This window comes from Onychostoma macrolepis, chromosome 09 (assembly GCF_012432095.1).
Source record: "Onychostoma macrolepis isolate SWU-2019 chromosome 09, ASM1243209v1, whole genome shotgun sequence".
In the NCBI taxonomy this organism is placed as follows: Eukaryota; Metazoa; Chordata; class Actinopteri; order Cypriniformes; family Cyprinidae; genus Onychostoma; species Onychostoma macrolepis.
The window spans coordinates 31,346,110-31,362,710 of record NC_081163.1 but is presented as its reverse complement, the minus strand read 5'-3'; the positions used below and the strand labels follow the sequence as shown (position 1 = coordinate 31,362,710).

The window sequence follows — 16,601 nt, the reverse complement described above, 5'->3', positions numbered from 1 at the left end:
GTCTGAGCAAGCTGCACAACTCCTTGTCCAAGCTCTTGTTCTGTCCAGACTGGACTATTGTAACATGCTCTTGGCAGGCCTTCCCGCAAATATTATCAAGCCTCTACAACTGATCCAGAATGCAGCAGCCAGAGTGGTCTTTAATGAACCGAGGAAGGCTCACGTTACCCCTCTCTTCATCAGGTTGCACTGGCTACCAATAGCCGCTCGCATCAAATTCAAGGTACTGATGTTTGCCTACAAGACGACAACTAGCACTGCACCAATATATCTAAACTCACTAGTTCAAACTTATGCACCCACCAGAAGCTTGCGTTCTGCAAGTGAACGACGCCTTGTAGTGCCATCACAAAGAGGTACCAAATCTCTCTCACGGACCTTTTCCTGGACTGTGCCCATCTGGTGGAATGACCTCCCGATCTCAATTCGTAAAGCTGAGTCTTTAGCCATTTTCAAAAATCATCTAAAGACACATCTTTTTCACCAGCACCTGACCAACTAATACTAACACTAACACTTACCTATTATGTCTGTCTGTCTTAAAAAAAAAAAAAAAAAAAAACTAGCTACGTCTACTGTGCTGGACTAACTGAGACTTGTCATGGCACTTGTATACTGCTGCACTCTCGATGGTCTGATTGCTTCTATTGTTCTCATTTGTACGTCGCTTTGGATAAAAGTGTCTGCTAAATGATTAAATGTAAATGTAAATCATAGGTATACCTCAACTATGAGAGACAAAATGAGAAAAAAAAATCCAGAAAATCACATTGTAGGATTTTTAAAGAATTTATTTGCAAATTATGGTGGAAAATAAGTATTTGGTCAATAACAAAATTTCATCTCAATACTTTGTTATATACCCTTTGTTGGCAATGACAGAGGTCAAACGTTTTCTGTAAGTCTTCACACATTGTTGCTGGTATTTTGGCCCATTCCTCCATGCAGATCTCCTCTAGAGCAGTAATGTTTTGGGGCTGTCGCTGGGCAACACGGACTTTCAACTCCCTCCAAATATTTTCGATGGGGTTGAGATCTGGAGACTGGCTGGGCCACTCCAGGACCTTGAAATGCTTCTTACAAAGCCTCTCCTTCGTTGCCCGGGCGGTGTGTTTGGGATCATTGTCATGCTGAAAGACCCAGCCACGTTTCATCTTCAATGCCCTTGCTGATGGAAGGAGGTTTTCACTCAAAATCTCACGATACATGGCCCCATTCATTCTTTCGTTTACACAGATCAGTCGTCCTGGTCCCTTTGCAGAAAAACAGCCCCAAAGCATGATGTTTCCACCCCATGCTTCACAGTAGGTATGATGTTCTTTGGATGCAACTCAGCATTCTTTCTCCTCCAAACACGACAAGTTGAGTTTTTACCAAAAAGTTATATTTTAGTTTCATCTGACCATATGACATTCTCCCAATCCTCTTCTGGATCATGCTGGAAAGCTGATCTGATATTTACACGGGTCCTACTTCTTGCCTTATCGTAACACCATGTCTACACTGGATGCCGCGCTGCAACACGACAAATCCCTGACAGTAAACTGCTGCCGCGTTCTATTTATGACGTATTGACATGAATTTCAAATGATTTTCAACGGTCGCTTTGTCGCTTTCCTCTTTTGTTTTTTTATCTGCCATCTCTATCTTTCTGTCGTCGTTTGTTTTTTTTTCTCATTAACTGTAACCGATTACATTTATTTTGTAAATAATTAATTTAGTTACATGTAACTAATTACTTCCCAACACTGATGGTGACTAACCCTAAATTAAACCCTTACCCTTATTGTAAATACAAGCTGTTATTACTCAGTACCCTACACTGTAACAAGGACACATTAAAATAAGGGGTCCCACTTTATATTAGGTGGCCTTAACTACTGTGTACTTACATTTAAATTAATCATTTGGTACAATGCACTTATTGTGTACATACATGTTTTTACATTGTACTTATATTTTTAAAAATACCTTTATGTAAGTACATCTGTAATTAATTTCTGTAATTACATTTATAATTACACTTTTGACCCATCCCTTACACCTTAACCCACCCTTAAACCTACCCATATCACTAAACCTGCCTCTAACCTTACCCATATCCCACCTCAATAGCAGAAAAAGTGTTTAGCAATACAATATGACCACAATAAATACATTGTACTTATTTGTTGATGCAAGTACATAGTAGTTAAGGCCACCTAATATAAAGTGTGACCAAATAAGGTTACCAAATTCGGTTGTTTACCCACCCTCATGTTGTTCCAAACCAGTTTGACTTTTTCCGAAACATTTTTTCTTCTAATATCCAGAGTGCTTTTTTTCATTGAATAAAAGGGCAACCTCCAAAAAAGTAGCATAAAATAGTTCATATGATTCGTCCTGAAAATTTTCTGGTCAATTATGGAAGCTTGTTTCCACCTCAGAGTAAAGAGGAATGATATTGATAGAATCACTTACAGAACAATTTTTCCAGCTGATATAAAATTAAGACATTGACAGTCAGAATCCACCTGGCTTTAAAAAGTTCAAGCCTGATGTCATTTCAAGCGCGTGTAGGTGTGGATGCTAAAATAGTTATCGTTATCATCTTTATGGTAACTGTTCGTAGTGTGAACCTTTACATTACATTTTTGTCCTTTTCCCTCTGTGCATTTGTTTAAAACATTCCTTTCTGGTTTAGTGATCCGCTGTATGGAGATATTCCTTTCGATATGCCTGAGTGGTTTCCAAATAGCCTCAGAAGGCTAACCTGCTGATGCTAACATTTTTGTTGTTGTTTTTGTGTGCACATCTGTCTTTTCTTCACTCTTTGATTTAGTGATCTCTACTGAGATCATATGGGCCTCTGCCATGCCTCTTTCATTTCTCTATGTAAGCAGATTTGTTCCCCACTGAGTGTGTTTGAGACACAATTCCAGACTAGTATGTCACGCTATGGAGCTGAAAAATCCCTCAGCAATTCACCAGTATTTGCGTGAATGCCTGTATGCACGTTCTTTCATCCATCGTTATTTGGGATCAACGTCGAGTCCCTTTCCTTCATTGATGTGCTCATTTACAGTAAATGCCATGCTAGGAGTGCTCTTTATGCTTCATTTTGGTGGGAATCAGTTTAAAGTGTCTGATAGTTTCTTCAGTAATTAAAGTCAGTGGGGCTTAGCCTTGTGTGATGTAGTGCACTTGAGTTTGGGCCGTAGAGAAAGACAGGATGAGATTGTCAATATGCACTAGACACTGTCACAGAGATTGAGTTAAGGACTGTCAACAGTCTGATGGTTAAGAATAGCGGCAAAAGCTGTAAGTTTGATCCTTGTTTGTGAAGTATGCACCAGGCTAGTATTATTTTGATATTTGTCTTCTGAGAAACCTTGTTTTGGCAGAATTTGAAGGTAACTTTGTATGTATCTTTTGTGAGAAATTTATCCAAGATGGTGAACACAGGGGGATTTTATTTATTTATTTATTTTCTTTGGTACTAGTTTGACAAGATATGTTTGTTAGCTTAGTGACATGCTAACACCAAACTCCTGCACTTCATTTAAGTAGCACTGTTTGTTTCTGTCTATGTAGTAGAGTGTTCTAAATCAGGACTTGTGAGGTTCCATTTCCGTAAGAATGTGGCCTTATAAAGTTGGCGCCTGTATAGGCTGTAGACAGCTATAGGCAGCACACTAGGTTTTGGAACAGAGCCAGTATGTGACTCCAGTGTCTGTAGAGATTCTACCAATTCATCATATTTCCTCACTATGTGTTTGCGTGCAGAGAGGGTCGCTGAGATTTGATGAAGTGTTCATTTTGCAAATATATTCATCCCCCCTTGCTTTTCTTTTGTTCCAGTGCTGAGGCTGCTGAAGGAGGGAGCTGACCTGAACACAGTGATTTCCTCAGGAGGATCTCTGCTCCATCTGGTAAGAACATAAGGACAAGCTCTGACAAATTCTGTTACATGCACCTTGCCTCTTGAGCCGTCATACACTGTGGCTGTGATGTCCTCAGCAGAATATCTAACTATTCCTGTTTAAAATCAATGTCCCAAAACTCTGTTTTTTTACCTCTGAGGTCCTCTACAATATATGAAGGCTTATTTTAAAGAAATATTATAAAATGGGTAACAGTTTATTTTGATTGTCCACTTTAGACATTCTACTAACAGTAAGTAACTTTGTAACTACATGTCAACTAGCAGTCATTAGAGTATTAGTAGATGGTCTGCTTAATATCTTATTACACTTTATTTTGATGGGTCCACATCATACAACATACAAACTATGAGAAACTTTGCAAGCATGTCAACTTATTCTACTAACCCTAAACCTACCCTACTGAGAGTTAGTAGACATGTAGTTGCAAATTATTGAGAATTAGTTGACATGTAGTTAACATGTAGTTACAAAGTTACTTATAGTTAGTAGACAGTGGGGATTTCTTTAAGACTGCAAGGGAAGCTCGGCTTCCCCTATAATGTCAAAAAATTAATGGTCAAATATGTACTATTGTGTTAACATTTTATTGACTAAAAATGCGTTAGAACACGTTCATCTCGAAGACGAGTTCGTTCAGAATCAGCTACATATAGCATGTCGGCTGACTCGATTTCCTTCTCATACATCCCCGTAGCGTCAGTGCATTTCCCCATTGAAGCCTAGCCTCCATTGACTTCAATGGGGCTGCTTTGAACAGTTTTTTTCAGTGCTTCGAAACTAGACGGTCATTGGATAAATGCTGCGATTATGTCCCGCCCACGGACGCTTAGCGTCTATGGAGGTGAATGGAGGAGTGGGCTGGCCTGGACTCCGGGCTTCTGTGTGATGATTGGAGGGTCTGTCGAAAGACTGCATCTCCTTTTGATTGACAGCGATTTTGTACTATAAAAAGTCGCAGACGCTGAAGCTTTTTGAGCTCAGTCCCATCGCGGCTTTGCACTTGGTTCTTATCAATCATTATATATTTTTTTTATTCATTTATAATGTTATGTTTTAATATACATGCTGCTAACTCGGAAATTTCAAGATACGCGAGCAAAAAATGCTCCTGACACTTAGGCAATACGACACAAGCAAGAGTGCTGTTTTTGTTTAGTTTGTGTTCGAATCCAAATCCGCGTTGATTTGGGCGAATCACTGATTCACTAAGACATTCATAAAAACAGTCATTTGATTCGCTCCTGAAGGATTCAGCCGTTTTGAAAGAATTGTTTGAATGACTCAGTGATTCAATCACAAACTTCTGCCACCTGTTGGCCGTTTTTAAGTTTCCCGTCTAAAAGTAGGCATATTACATTATTTTCCAACATATTTCTATATTCAGAATTTAGTATTTAAAACATTAATCTCATAACATTATTTATGCAGTCTAAACGAATAAATGCCACATCTAAATGTCACTTCATGCAGCTTCTGAGCAGTGCTAAGATGAGTTTTGTTTAGATCATTTCATGGATAACAATAGCCAGTCATTCATTCACATTAATTAAGTATTCAGAGAATAATATTGTCTGTTTTCACTTACATCTATTTATTTATTAAATTTTGATTCATTTTGTAGAACTGAATTATAAATTAAGCTGGTATGGTATCGTAAGACATTTTTATGGTATTGTGACAACCCAATTATACACCATATTCCTTGTTTCAGTTTAACCTAATTCCCACATTTCCTCTGTCGAGTTTAATATCTTTTTTTTTTATATTGTTTGTTCATTCATTCATACAGTAGGCTAGGCTAGCGTCACTGGAAAAGACGCCTAGTTGGTACGACAGGGTCACAGAGCATTTTCTTGAAAAGGAACATAGGGCAGAATTTACGTATAAATAAATGGACAATTTTTATGATGTAGGCCGAAAATGAGCTTCCCCTCTTTGAAAGACCAGCAGCTGCCACTGTTAGTAGAATATCTAAAGTGGACTATCAAAATAAAGAGTAACCATAAAATGTTCTGATTTCAAATTTTCATGTTCTGTATTCCTGTAACGTTCTGTAAACCTTATAAGCTGTTCAGCCATTTTTTAATATAGAAAACGGTATCCTCAGTCTGACTGTGAGCATCGCAGTAAAAATTAAGTGTCAGAATGATTAAATATATACCAGACTTACCAAATACATTTACATTTACATTTATGCATTTAGCAGACACTTTTATCCAAAGCGACTTACATTGCATTCAAGTTACAGTTTTTACATTTTATCAGCTCTTGCTTTCCCTGGGAATCGAACCCATGATCTTGGCGTTGCTAGCGCCATGCTCTACTATTTGAGCTACAGGAAAGCCCTAATCAAACTATCAAATAATAGTTTGATAATCTCTAAATACATTTCCAAAATTTAATTTTTATAAACGTAAAATCTAAAATTATTACGCAACAGCTGGATGCATAGAAAGAAAACTTTGCATCTACAGATTCTCTCTCTTTCTTTTTAAAATATTTTATTTTACTGTTGTGGAGTTTCAAATGTACAAATATCGAAATGACACATACTCTTACTGTTCCCAGTCAAATGTGACTGCACACGCCAGTGTACAGTATGAGCCTTTTTTTGTAAAGCTTAAGAGGGTTGAAGCCGTTACTAATTCATTTTCCTTTATACGACAATGCCTGGTTATTTATGACAGCGATTATGTTCTGTTCAGTGCCTGTTTGCCAACTGAAAGGTGGACGTCCATTACACTCCCTTTAGTTGGTTCATTGTAACTCAGGGAAACATTTGACACCATTCAGTGACACTGGCTTTAATAGACCCGGTCCGGTGTGTGAGCACTACACTCAAGCAAGATGGATGACTCAATTTTTTGTTAGTTAATTTTGTGACCATAGAGAGGTAAATAAATGTAAAGGGTTCACCAGGGTATAGTACAGCTAAACGGAAACAAATCCAATTTCAGCAGTAATTGGATACAGTTTAATTAAGTCATGGCGCTGTCTAGGAGTCAGAGATTCTCAGACAGAAAACAATACATTTTTTATGGTGCTGCATATGAAATCAACCATTCATATCCAATGCAATATATGAAATTATTTTTTAATTACAATTTTGATTATTGCACCTCTAACAGAAATCAACCTGTGCCTCAGTGCAATTAATGCAGTTATCTAATGTGAAAAGAGCTAAATCTTTTTAATCCATTTAAATGTCTCATTTAAATGCACAGTAGATTAGCTAAATAATGTCTGAATAAAGTTAATGCACTCATTCATTAAAGCACTCAGAAAGTTTGTTGAAATTATTTAAGTTTGAGGCAGTTGACATTCAAAGAAATATCTTTCCAAAAATTACAGTGGGTGCAAAAAGTATTAGGCTACATAAGCATATGGATTTCATAGCATTAGATATAAAAACATTAAAACATTAGCATTAGATATATGATTTTTGTAATGACTTTTAATCAACTAGTGTCAATCTTTTATTATTTTTTTTCATCAGCCATTACTCCAGGCTTTAATGCCACATGATCTGTGAAAATGGTTTCTACACCATTTTTTTCCAGTGCAGTTACAAACCGCTTAATTTTTTACATTTTTTATTTATTTATTTATTTATTTTTGTAAAATCATGACAAGTATTTATTTTTTTTTTGGTAAATGGAGATTTCTGTAAGGTGAGAAGTGAAATCCTCTTGCTCCCCTGTGACTGGGAATGCTACATGTCTGCGTCTTTTGCTTTTGTCTCTGCAGTGCGCCCGCCATGACAATGTGTTCACAGCAGAGATTTTGATAGAGAAAGGACTGAATGTCAACCTGCAGGATGAAGACCTCTGGACTGCCCTGCATGTTGCCTGTGCCTGCGATCACGCAGATATGGTGCTGCTGCTGCTGCTGGTGAGAAATACACTACAAACACAGACACCAAATCAAAATGTGAGTTTTGTATCTTTTAGTACATTTAGTACATTAATAACTGACATATTTCACTTCTAGTATAGCAGTCTCTTTTCTGGAAAACTGTGGCAAAAATATTAGTCATTTAAATTGCAACTAGGGAAATACGAAATCTTTCTGATTTTTCTCTAAGTATTGCAGACTTTTTTTGGCCAACACTGGAAAGAAATCTGCACTTGTCAAGTGTTTTAATGGGGTTTTCAGAAGTCTTGTTATTTCTTTTCAACTGTGTCATCTGTGACACCTCTCTTTAATACGATTAAAAGGTTTGTGTGCTGAAGGATGAAGGAAAACATAAACTAGAAGAGATGAAAAACATGACTGCCTGCCTCCATGCACTCTTCCACCAGGGTATTGAGAATTTAATGAGCTCCTTGGTTCGACACACCACACCTCTGACCAGCTTTGATAGGTGTGTGTGTTTTAGTAACACACAGATGTAGGGGAGGGAAGACATGTCCATCTTTCTTGACAGCTGTTGTAATTGGCAAGCACATCACCAATGAGCATGTGGAATAGAGTGGCAAGGATATTCTTAAAAGTTTGTTTCTGTGTGGAAGAAAATCCACTCATACAGATTTAGAACATCATGAAGGTGAGTGAATCATGACTGAGCCTTTAAAGTCATGTGTGTTGAGTTCCAGTCAGAGATTAGTAAAGATGCACATTACCTGATATTTCAAATACATCATCACTGAGTTTCTCTTTGACACAGTCACTTGAGGCTTCTTGACCGTTACGTTTGGGACATGTGATTTTCTGTAAAGCTGCTTTGAAGAAATATGTAATATGAAAAGTGCCATAGAAATAAATGTGTAGATTGAACTGAACATGCACGTTTCTCCTGCAGGAGGGAATCTGGCTAAGACAGCTTAGAGTAAAGTTCTGTCATATGTCGGACATGGTGGATCAGTTGAGCGTAATCCTCCGCAGTGCTGCCAGATCCAGGCAGGATCAGGATTCCCCTGCGTCTTTAGACAGGCGGTGTTTAGTCAGCATGCAGTCATGTCAGATTGTTGCCTTTACCACAAACAAACACAGCAAATCCTCCAAAATAATATGCAGGTGATTTAACTTGCCCTGATAGAATATCTGCAGTATTCCTGTAACAGAATGATTTTTAAATGGGTAAATATGCAATATTTGAAATATTAAATATTTCTTAAAGGGTTAGTTTACCTAAAAATGAGAATTGTCATTAATTACTCACGTCATGTCGTTCCAAACTCGTAAGTCCTTCGTTCATCTTTGAAACGAAAATTAAGATATTTTTGATGAAATCCAAGAGCTTTTTATTTTTTTTTTTATTTTGACACATGGATTTTTACTTGAATAGTTATATTAAGAAGTAATTATAAAATGATTGAGTGATTTTTATTTATTTATTTATTTTGCAGCTGCATAGAAAAAAATAATATTAAAAAAAAGACTTGCTCTTAAAAATTATTTTGAGTACAAACCATCCTATTAGGGCTGAACAAAGTCTTGTTCACACTGGTTATACTTTTACAAGAACCAACTCAGACATTTTTCAATAATTAAGAAGTGAAGAGGTTTTTTTTTTTTTAATCATTGCATATAAATATTAAACATAGTAAAAAATCTATTACTATGCAATACTGTTGTACCGTGTATATATACACCTGTAATATTACAATGCTAATATTTGCATATTAATTCCTTAATTGCATCTATTTTTTTCTCAAATGTAAGTCCATTTAACTTTTATTTTGGTAGAAAACTGCAGTGAGCCTCTACAGCTTATCTATTGTTGGTAACAGATTAACATTGCATTCCCAAATTCTTGTTATAAGAGACATGCAGATCTGGAGTTTGCGTGGAGCAACATTTATCATAAACCAAGCTGCTCTGAAACTATATCGTGCTTTAGATTTTATTTTGATATATCGTGCAGCCTTAACCAGAACACTCATACTGACTCCCCCTTGGATTCACAGACAGTTAAGACACAAGTGTGTCACTGTTGTTCTTCACACTGTTATGCCAGGAAAAAGCTCACTCCGTGTGCGTGTCAGTAGAAGCTCAAAGGAACAGGGATATCTGGGTTATTTTTAGCACTGTGACTTCAAAGAGCATCTTTCCTAAGGAGAATTTCTTCTCCAAATGTTAGAGTGGAGAGAAAAAGCTCAAGATTATTTCTGCTCATTGGCTCCAGTGCAGCACAGCATGCAGATGTATCCTGTTTGCTACGGGTACTGATAGGCCATGAATGTTTGAGTCATATTTATTCAATTAAACTTGGAAGATTGAGACTGAATGACTCTCAAACTTTGTCACAAATGTGGCGCCCAACGTAGGGCTCCCTCTGTGAACCGTAAGACCATGACACCCCTGGTTGAAATCGTTATAAATGATGTTTGTGATATGTGACTTTGCATTTGAGAGGAAAAACTTTGACTGTCAGCGATAATATCAAACTTGTTAGATGTTTTCATAGAGTTGGAAAGGCCGTTAAATCAGCAGGCTGTTGAGTTGTGCATCGCCTCCCTTGGATTCCCCAACGACAATGTAATTGAAGCATACAATTGAAAATCGGCTTTAAACACTGCTATGATGCACTGCAGGAAAACAGAGCGACTTAATAGAATCTAAAACTGACTTGGAGAAATAGTGGGGAAAAGGAGATTTATGCCATTAATTTGTCATTGAACAGCATATCCTCCACAAATTAGAAGCCTTGGGGTGTAAACAGACTATGAATCAGTGTGTTTATCTCTGAAGAGAATCTAAAAAGAACACACCAGGGGAAGACATTCGCCCCCTTCAATCCAAATCCATTTACAATGATTCCAACACAAGCTGTTCCTCATCCAGTGAGCTCATCCTTCATATTGATAACTGAATCATTTCATTATTATCAAAAGAAAATAAAAGCTCTGCCAGCTCACACATCACACATGCTGCCACGTTTCCTGCTTCTAGACCTCAGGTGAAATCACAGATCACGATCTTTGTATCTCCATGGAAAAACACGCTCAGAAATCTCGAAGAAAACCATCGTCTGGTTATTTTTATTCTGAACGTGCGCCACGGAGACACCAGCTTTGCCTGCTCTACTTTTCAGTGTGTGTCTGACTCCAGACCACTTTCGACCTGATTTTCACTAGAGTGTGAAGCAGCAAACCATGTGCGCCTGCCAGCTTACTTCAATCACAGAGCCCCTTTAGGAATACTGGCCAAAAATACACTTACTACTACTACTACTACTACTACTACTACTACTACTACTACAACCCAAATGTTGGGACGTTTTTTAAATTTGAATAAAATGAAAACTAAAATAATTTCAAATTACATGAGCCAATATTTTATTCACAATAGAACATTGATAACATAAATGTTTAAACTGAGAAATTTTACAATTTTATGCACAAAATGAGCTCATTTCAAATTTGATGCCCGCTACAGGTCTCAAAATAGTTGGGACGGGGGCATGTTTACCATGTTTACCATGGTGAGCATCTCCTCTTCTTTTCAGAACAGTTTGAAGACGTCTGGGCATCGAGGTTATGAGTTTCTGGAGTTTTGGTGTTGGAATTTGGTCCCATTCTTGCCTGATTTAGGTTTCCAGCTGCTGAAGAGTTTGTGGTCGTCTTTGACGTATTTTTCATTTAATGATGCACCAAATGTTCTCTATAGGTGAAAGATCTGGACTGCAGGCAGGCCAATTCAGCACCCGGACTCTTCTACAATGAAGCCATGCTGTTGTAATAGCTGCAGTATGTGGTTTTGCATTGTCCTGCTGAAATACACGTCACCTGGAGGGGAGCATATGTTGCTCTAAAACCTTTATATACCTTTCAGCATTCATAGTGCCTTCCAAAACATGCAAGCTGCCCATACTGTATGCACGTATGCACCCCCATACCATCAGAGATGCTGGCTTTTGAACTGAATGCTGATAACACGCTGGAAGGTCTCCTTCCTCTTTATCCCGGAGGACACGGCATCCGTGATTTCCAACAAAAATGTCAAATTTGGATTCGTCTGACCATAGAACACTTTTCCACTTTGAAACAATCTATTTTAAATGAGCCTTGGCCCACAGGACAAGACGGCACTTCTGGACCATGTTCACATATGGCTTCCTTTTTGCATGATAGATTTTTAGTTGGCATCTGCAGATGGCACGGCGGATTGTGTTTACCGACAGTGGTTTCTGGAAGTATTCCTGGGCCCATTTAGTAATGTTAATGACAGAATCATGCCGATGAGTGATGTAGTGTCGTCTGAGGGCCCGAAGACCACGGGCATCCAACAAAGGTCTTCGGCCTTGTCCCTTACACACAGAGATTTCTCTAGTTTCTCTGAATCTTTTGATGATGTTATGCACTGTAGATGGAGATTTGCAAAGCCTTTGCAATTTGATGTTGAGGAACGTTGTTTTTAAAGTATTCCACAATCTTTTTACGCACTCTTTCACAGATTGGAGAGCCTCTGCCCATCTTTACTTCTGAGAGACTCTGCCTCTCTAAGACATCCCTTTTATAGCTAATCATGTTACAGACCTGATGTCAATTAACTTAATTAGTTGCTAGATGTTCTCCCAGCTGAATCTTTTCAAAATGTCTTGCTTTTTCAGCCCTTTGTTGCCACCGTGCTAACTTTTTTGAGACCTGTAGCAGGCATCAAATTTGAAATTAGCTCATTTTGTGGATACAAGTGTAAAATTTCTCCGTTTAAACATTTATTTTCTCTATCTTCTGTTGTGAATATTGGCTCATGTGATTTGAAAGTCTTTTAGTTTTCATTTTATTCAAATTTAAAAAACGTCCCAAAATTTCTGGAATTCGGGTTGTACTACTACAGACACATACACACACAGACCCAGCGTTCAGTTTTCTGTTAACTACTGTACATCCATAATAACATCCAGAATTAATGCAGAGTTCTAGTTCAGTCTGTATCACAACTGAAATATTATCTGTAATGCCATTGTTTAACCTTCTCTTCATCTGCAGTTCAATATGGTGAGGTTAATCCACCCACCTGAGCATCTTTATTCAGATGACGTATAGGCTCAAACCCCATTTGTCGCCATTTGTTCACATCACCAGTCATAATAATGTAACAAAATAACAAAGATTAGTAAACCGCTTCAGTATGAAGTGGCAGCAGTTAAACAGACAGTTCTGTCATCATTTAAAGACAGGAAATCTGGCTAGCTTGTTTTGAAGAATATATCCCAGTCAGCAAATTTCCTTTGGCGCAGATCTGGGCCATATCAACAGCTAAAGTGTGGCCCAGATTAGTTCGTGTTTGCTGGCCCAAAACTGGTCCATGTCTTTTTAGATAGAACTGAGCAAAAACAGTGCCATAACCCAACCCAGAGTGAGCCAAATAATAAAAACAGATGTGGCTGATATATGGACCTTATATGGTATTCTTATATGGTTGAGTTCTGTAAAGGGCTGACGGCCCTTATGTGGCCCACATGTGGCTGATACACCAAAAGCCATTATTCAACCATATTTACACCACACCTATCTTTTTTATTTAAAATACCCATTACACAGTAAATCTTAAACACATCTTAAACACAAAAATGGATTCGCACTCATTTTAAAAAAAATGTTTATAGTATTTTAATAACAGAATTACAATACAGAACATAACATAACAGAAGTGTGCTATTTTGTAAATGTCAGATGAGTGAATAAATGTGCAAAAATTTATACTTTTAGTAAGTCTCGCCAGTCTTTCTCACTCACAGTCTGTCAGGAAAAAAGAAGAGAAAAAAGAACATTAGTATATCATAATTAGTATCATACATTAGATATTATTTGAAGACAAGCACATACATGACTGTAAATCAGCACTGCACACATTCTTTTCTACCACCCAAGACATGAGTACTGCTGTGAAGTCCCTTTTTAAATTTAAATTAAAAAAATTAAAAAAATGTAGCTACTTTAATAACAGGCTATTTTTAGACATAATAATAATATACATAATATTAACGAAAACATTAGGGGTGTAATGGTACCTCAGCTTTGAAGTCACAGTTTCAAACATTTTTGGTACAGCAGGGAGAGAAAACATACAATTGTTTTTTTTTTTTTTTATAAACGGTGGTTTACTGAACAATTTGTGTGTCTGCCTTTAAATAAACTCAATTATAATTACAATTTTCTTAAGGATAAAAAATTCTATCTCAGCTATAATGCTATACAATAGGGAGTCCTATTAGAGCACATAACTAAAATATTAAAGGCTGCAATTAACAACAGAGCCCAATCTATTAAATTCAAATATTTTAGATACAATGACCAACACTACAAAAAAAACAAAAAACAAACAAAAAAAAACATATAGTTTGCACATTGCAATTGTTTAGCAACAAGCTGTGGACACTGAATGACTTGCCCGAGGTAAAGGTATTGCTTTTTTATTGGCATTTTTCCACGGTTGCAAAACCGATTAAGATTAAGTGACACATGGATTGAATTTCCTGATAAAATATACATAATTTTAAAGATGAGACTTTGTTTCTTATCGAAAAGAACAAAACACAAACCGTGCGATTACAGGATGTAATGTATAGCCTAGTAATAATGTATAGTGAGGATTTAGTCACGGATATGAACTGCAACGGCTTTAGTTTCGCATGTGCAGTGGTTAAAATGACACTGTATTTGTTCGTTACAATTTTTCTGTACGAATAAGTGTACCATTACACCCCTAGAAAACATTTAAAACACCAAAACTCCACTTACCTGAATAATATGTGTCTCGGCAAAGGCTGTTGTTGTAAATAGGGAGCTTTTCCGTCATCTTTTTTACGGTGGTTGAAAGAGGATGCAGAGTGGGAAATAACAGATACATTTTAAAAATTTCAGTAATCCACCAATAGGAATAAGGGAAGACACAAAGCAACCAATAGCACTGTTGAATGGACTGAGATGTGGACTGCCACTAACCTGCCACACATGACTATAGCAATTTATATGTGTTATTCCAAATAAAAGCCAAATGTTAACCATAAGTTAACACATTACATGGTGTGCCATAGCCAAGCCATATATGGCTCTCATTTGTGTGCTGTCATCTGGACCATATACCTCAAAACATATTGTCATCCAAAAGAAAATTCCCTCCAATTTTTTCCAAGGGAAAGTTTGGCCCATATGTGCTCAGCCATGCCATACCTAGGTCAAATGTGACAGCTATCAGCCACATTTGGCCCAAACGTTCTTGCTATCTGTGATGTGTTTTGTCCATACAATGAAAGAAAATGGGGTCCAATGTTGTTGGGACCCCACTGACTTACAGAATATCTTCTTTAGTGTTCCACAGAAGAAAGAAAGTCATACAGGTTTGGAACATTTTAATTAAAGCTTCATACATCCACACCAGTAGGTGTCAGTGTGTTGTCCAAGATCACTGCGAAGAAAAGCCAGTGAGGCGTAAACAAAATATACTAAGTGCAAAATATAATTACACTACTAAGTTCAAACTTGGCAGAAATTTTCAAAGTAGAACCACTTGGAGAGGTCTTGCATCAAAAAAAATAAAATAAATCAATAAAAATCAGTCAATCTACATAAAATGTCTTATGGGCCATTCAACTGAACACAATTGCGTTTAATAACACAAGACAGGTTATTGGGACAACAACAACAAAATACAGTTTTTAATAGTTTAATATCTTGAGTGCCACATTTTTAGGATGTTCTGTCATTCATATGACACTGCAGAAGATTCAAGCGCAAGAGTCAAACACATCTGCCTAACACATATTTACATAGAAAACAATGGAAAAGCAGCATAATGGAATGAAAAAAGTTAATGAAAAAAGTTAATATTTAGGCATTTGTGTTTGTATACAGTTTGGCAGAAGAGGAAAGTGTGTGGGATTCTTTTAAATTGAGGTCAATATTACTGCATTTAATCCAGCTACATCATCTCCCAGTTTGTGTCTGTTTGTTTCTGTGAAAGTGTTTGAGCATCTGCATGTGAACTGTGCCACTGCGCTTTGAAGCATTCTGTTTGATAGTACTCACAACAGCTTTAACGTGTTTGTGTGTGTGTATGTGTGTGTGTGTGTGTGTGCGTCTATGTGAATCACTGCTCGGCACTGTATGAATGAATATTTCTAAAAGTAGGTCTCATTTGCATAAAAGTATGCAAGTCAGTGTGCGCAGAGCTCTCGTACGGCAGAGATAACTTAAAGACTTAATTAACTGCATGAAGACGTGATCCTCTCACTCTGAAGATCCCTTAATAGTGGCCACGGTCTTACCTCTTTTTAAAACGGAACTTTTTTTATTACACTCTAAATTCAGTGTACCACAACCTCTTTTCCTGTCTGATGCACAAGCCCTCTGTTTACTGAGTGAGAATATAGTATTTATCTTTGAGAAATAAAGCGTGAGAGAGCGTACAGGAATGTTTGTACTCTTAGCATTCTAGTATACTACGTTCATTATTGCTGCAGTATACTGTAAATACTGCAAAATGTGCAGTACACAGCAGTTCTGTTATACTGCCAATACAGTTTTTATTAATATTTATATTGATGTTATTATTTATATTTTTCATTTTAATTATAAAGATTCAGTAACTTTGAATTTGTCATTTTTATTCATTTTAATGTGTACAATTTTAGATTTTTCAGCATTGATTTTTATACATCAAGTTAAAATAAATAAAGTTAAAAGGTAGCTGATTTTTGTTTATATTTTTAGTTAATGCAATTGTTAT

General features: G+C 36.9%; 1 protein-coding gene across 1 annotated transcript in view; it reads left to right on the top strand.

The window, feature by feature from the left end:
- myo16 (myosin XVI) overlaps positions 1-16,601 on the top strand; it is a 207,122-nt gene that overhangs the window by 43,431 nt on the left and 147,090 nt on the right. Inside the window, 2 exon segments of the mRNA XM_058786814.1 lie at positions 3,841-3,911; positions 7,674-7,817. Coding sequence (XP_058642797.1) covers positions 3,841-3,911; positions 7,674-7,817 — 215 coding nt within the window.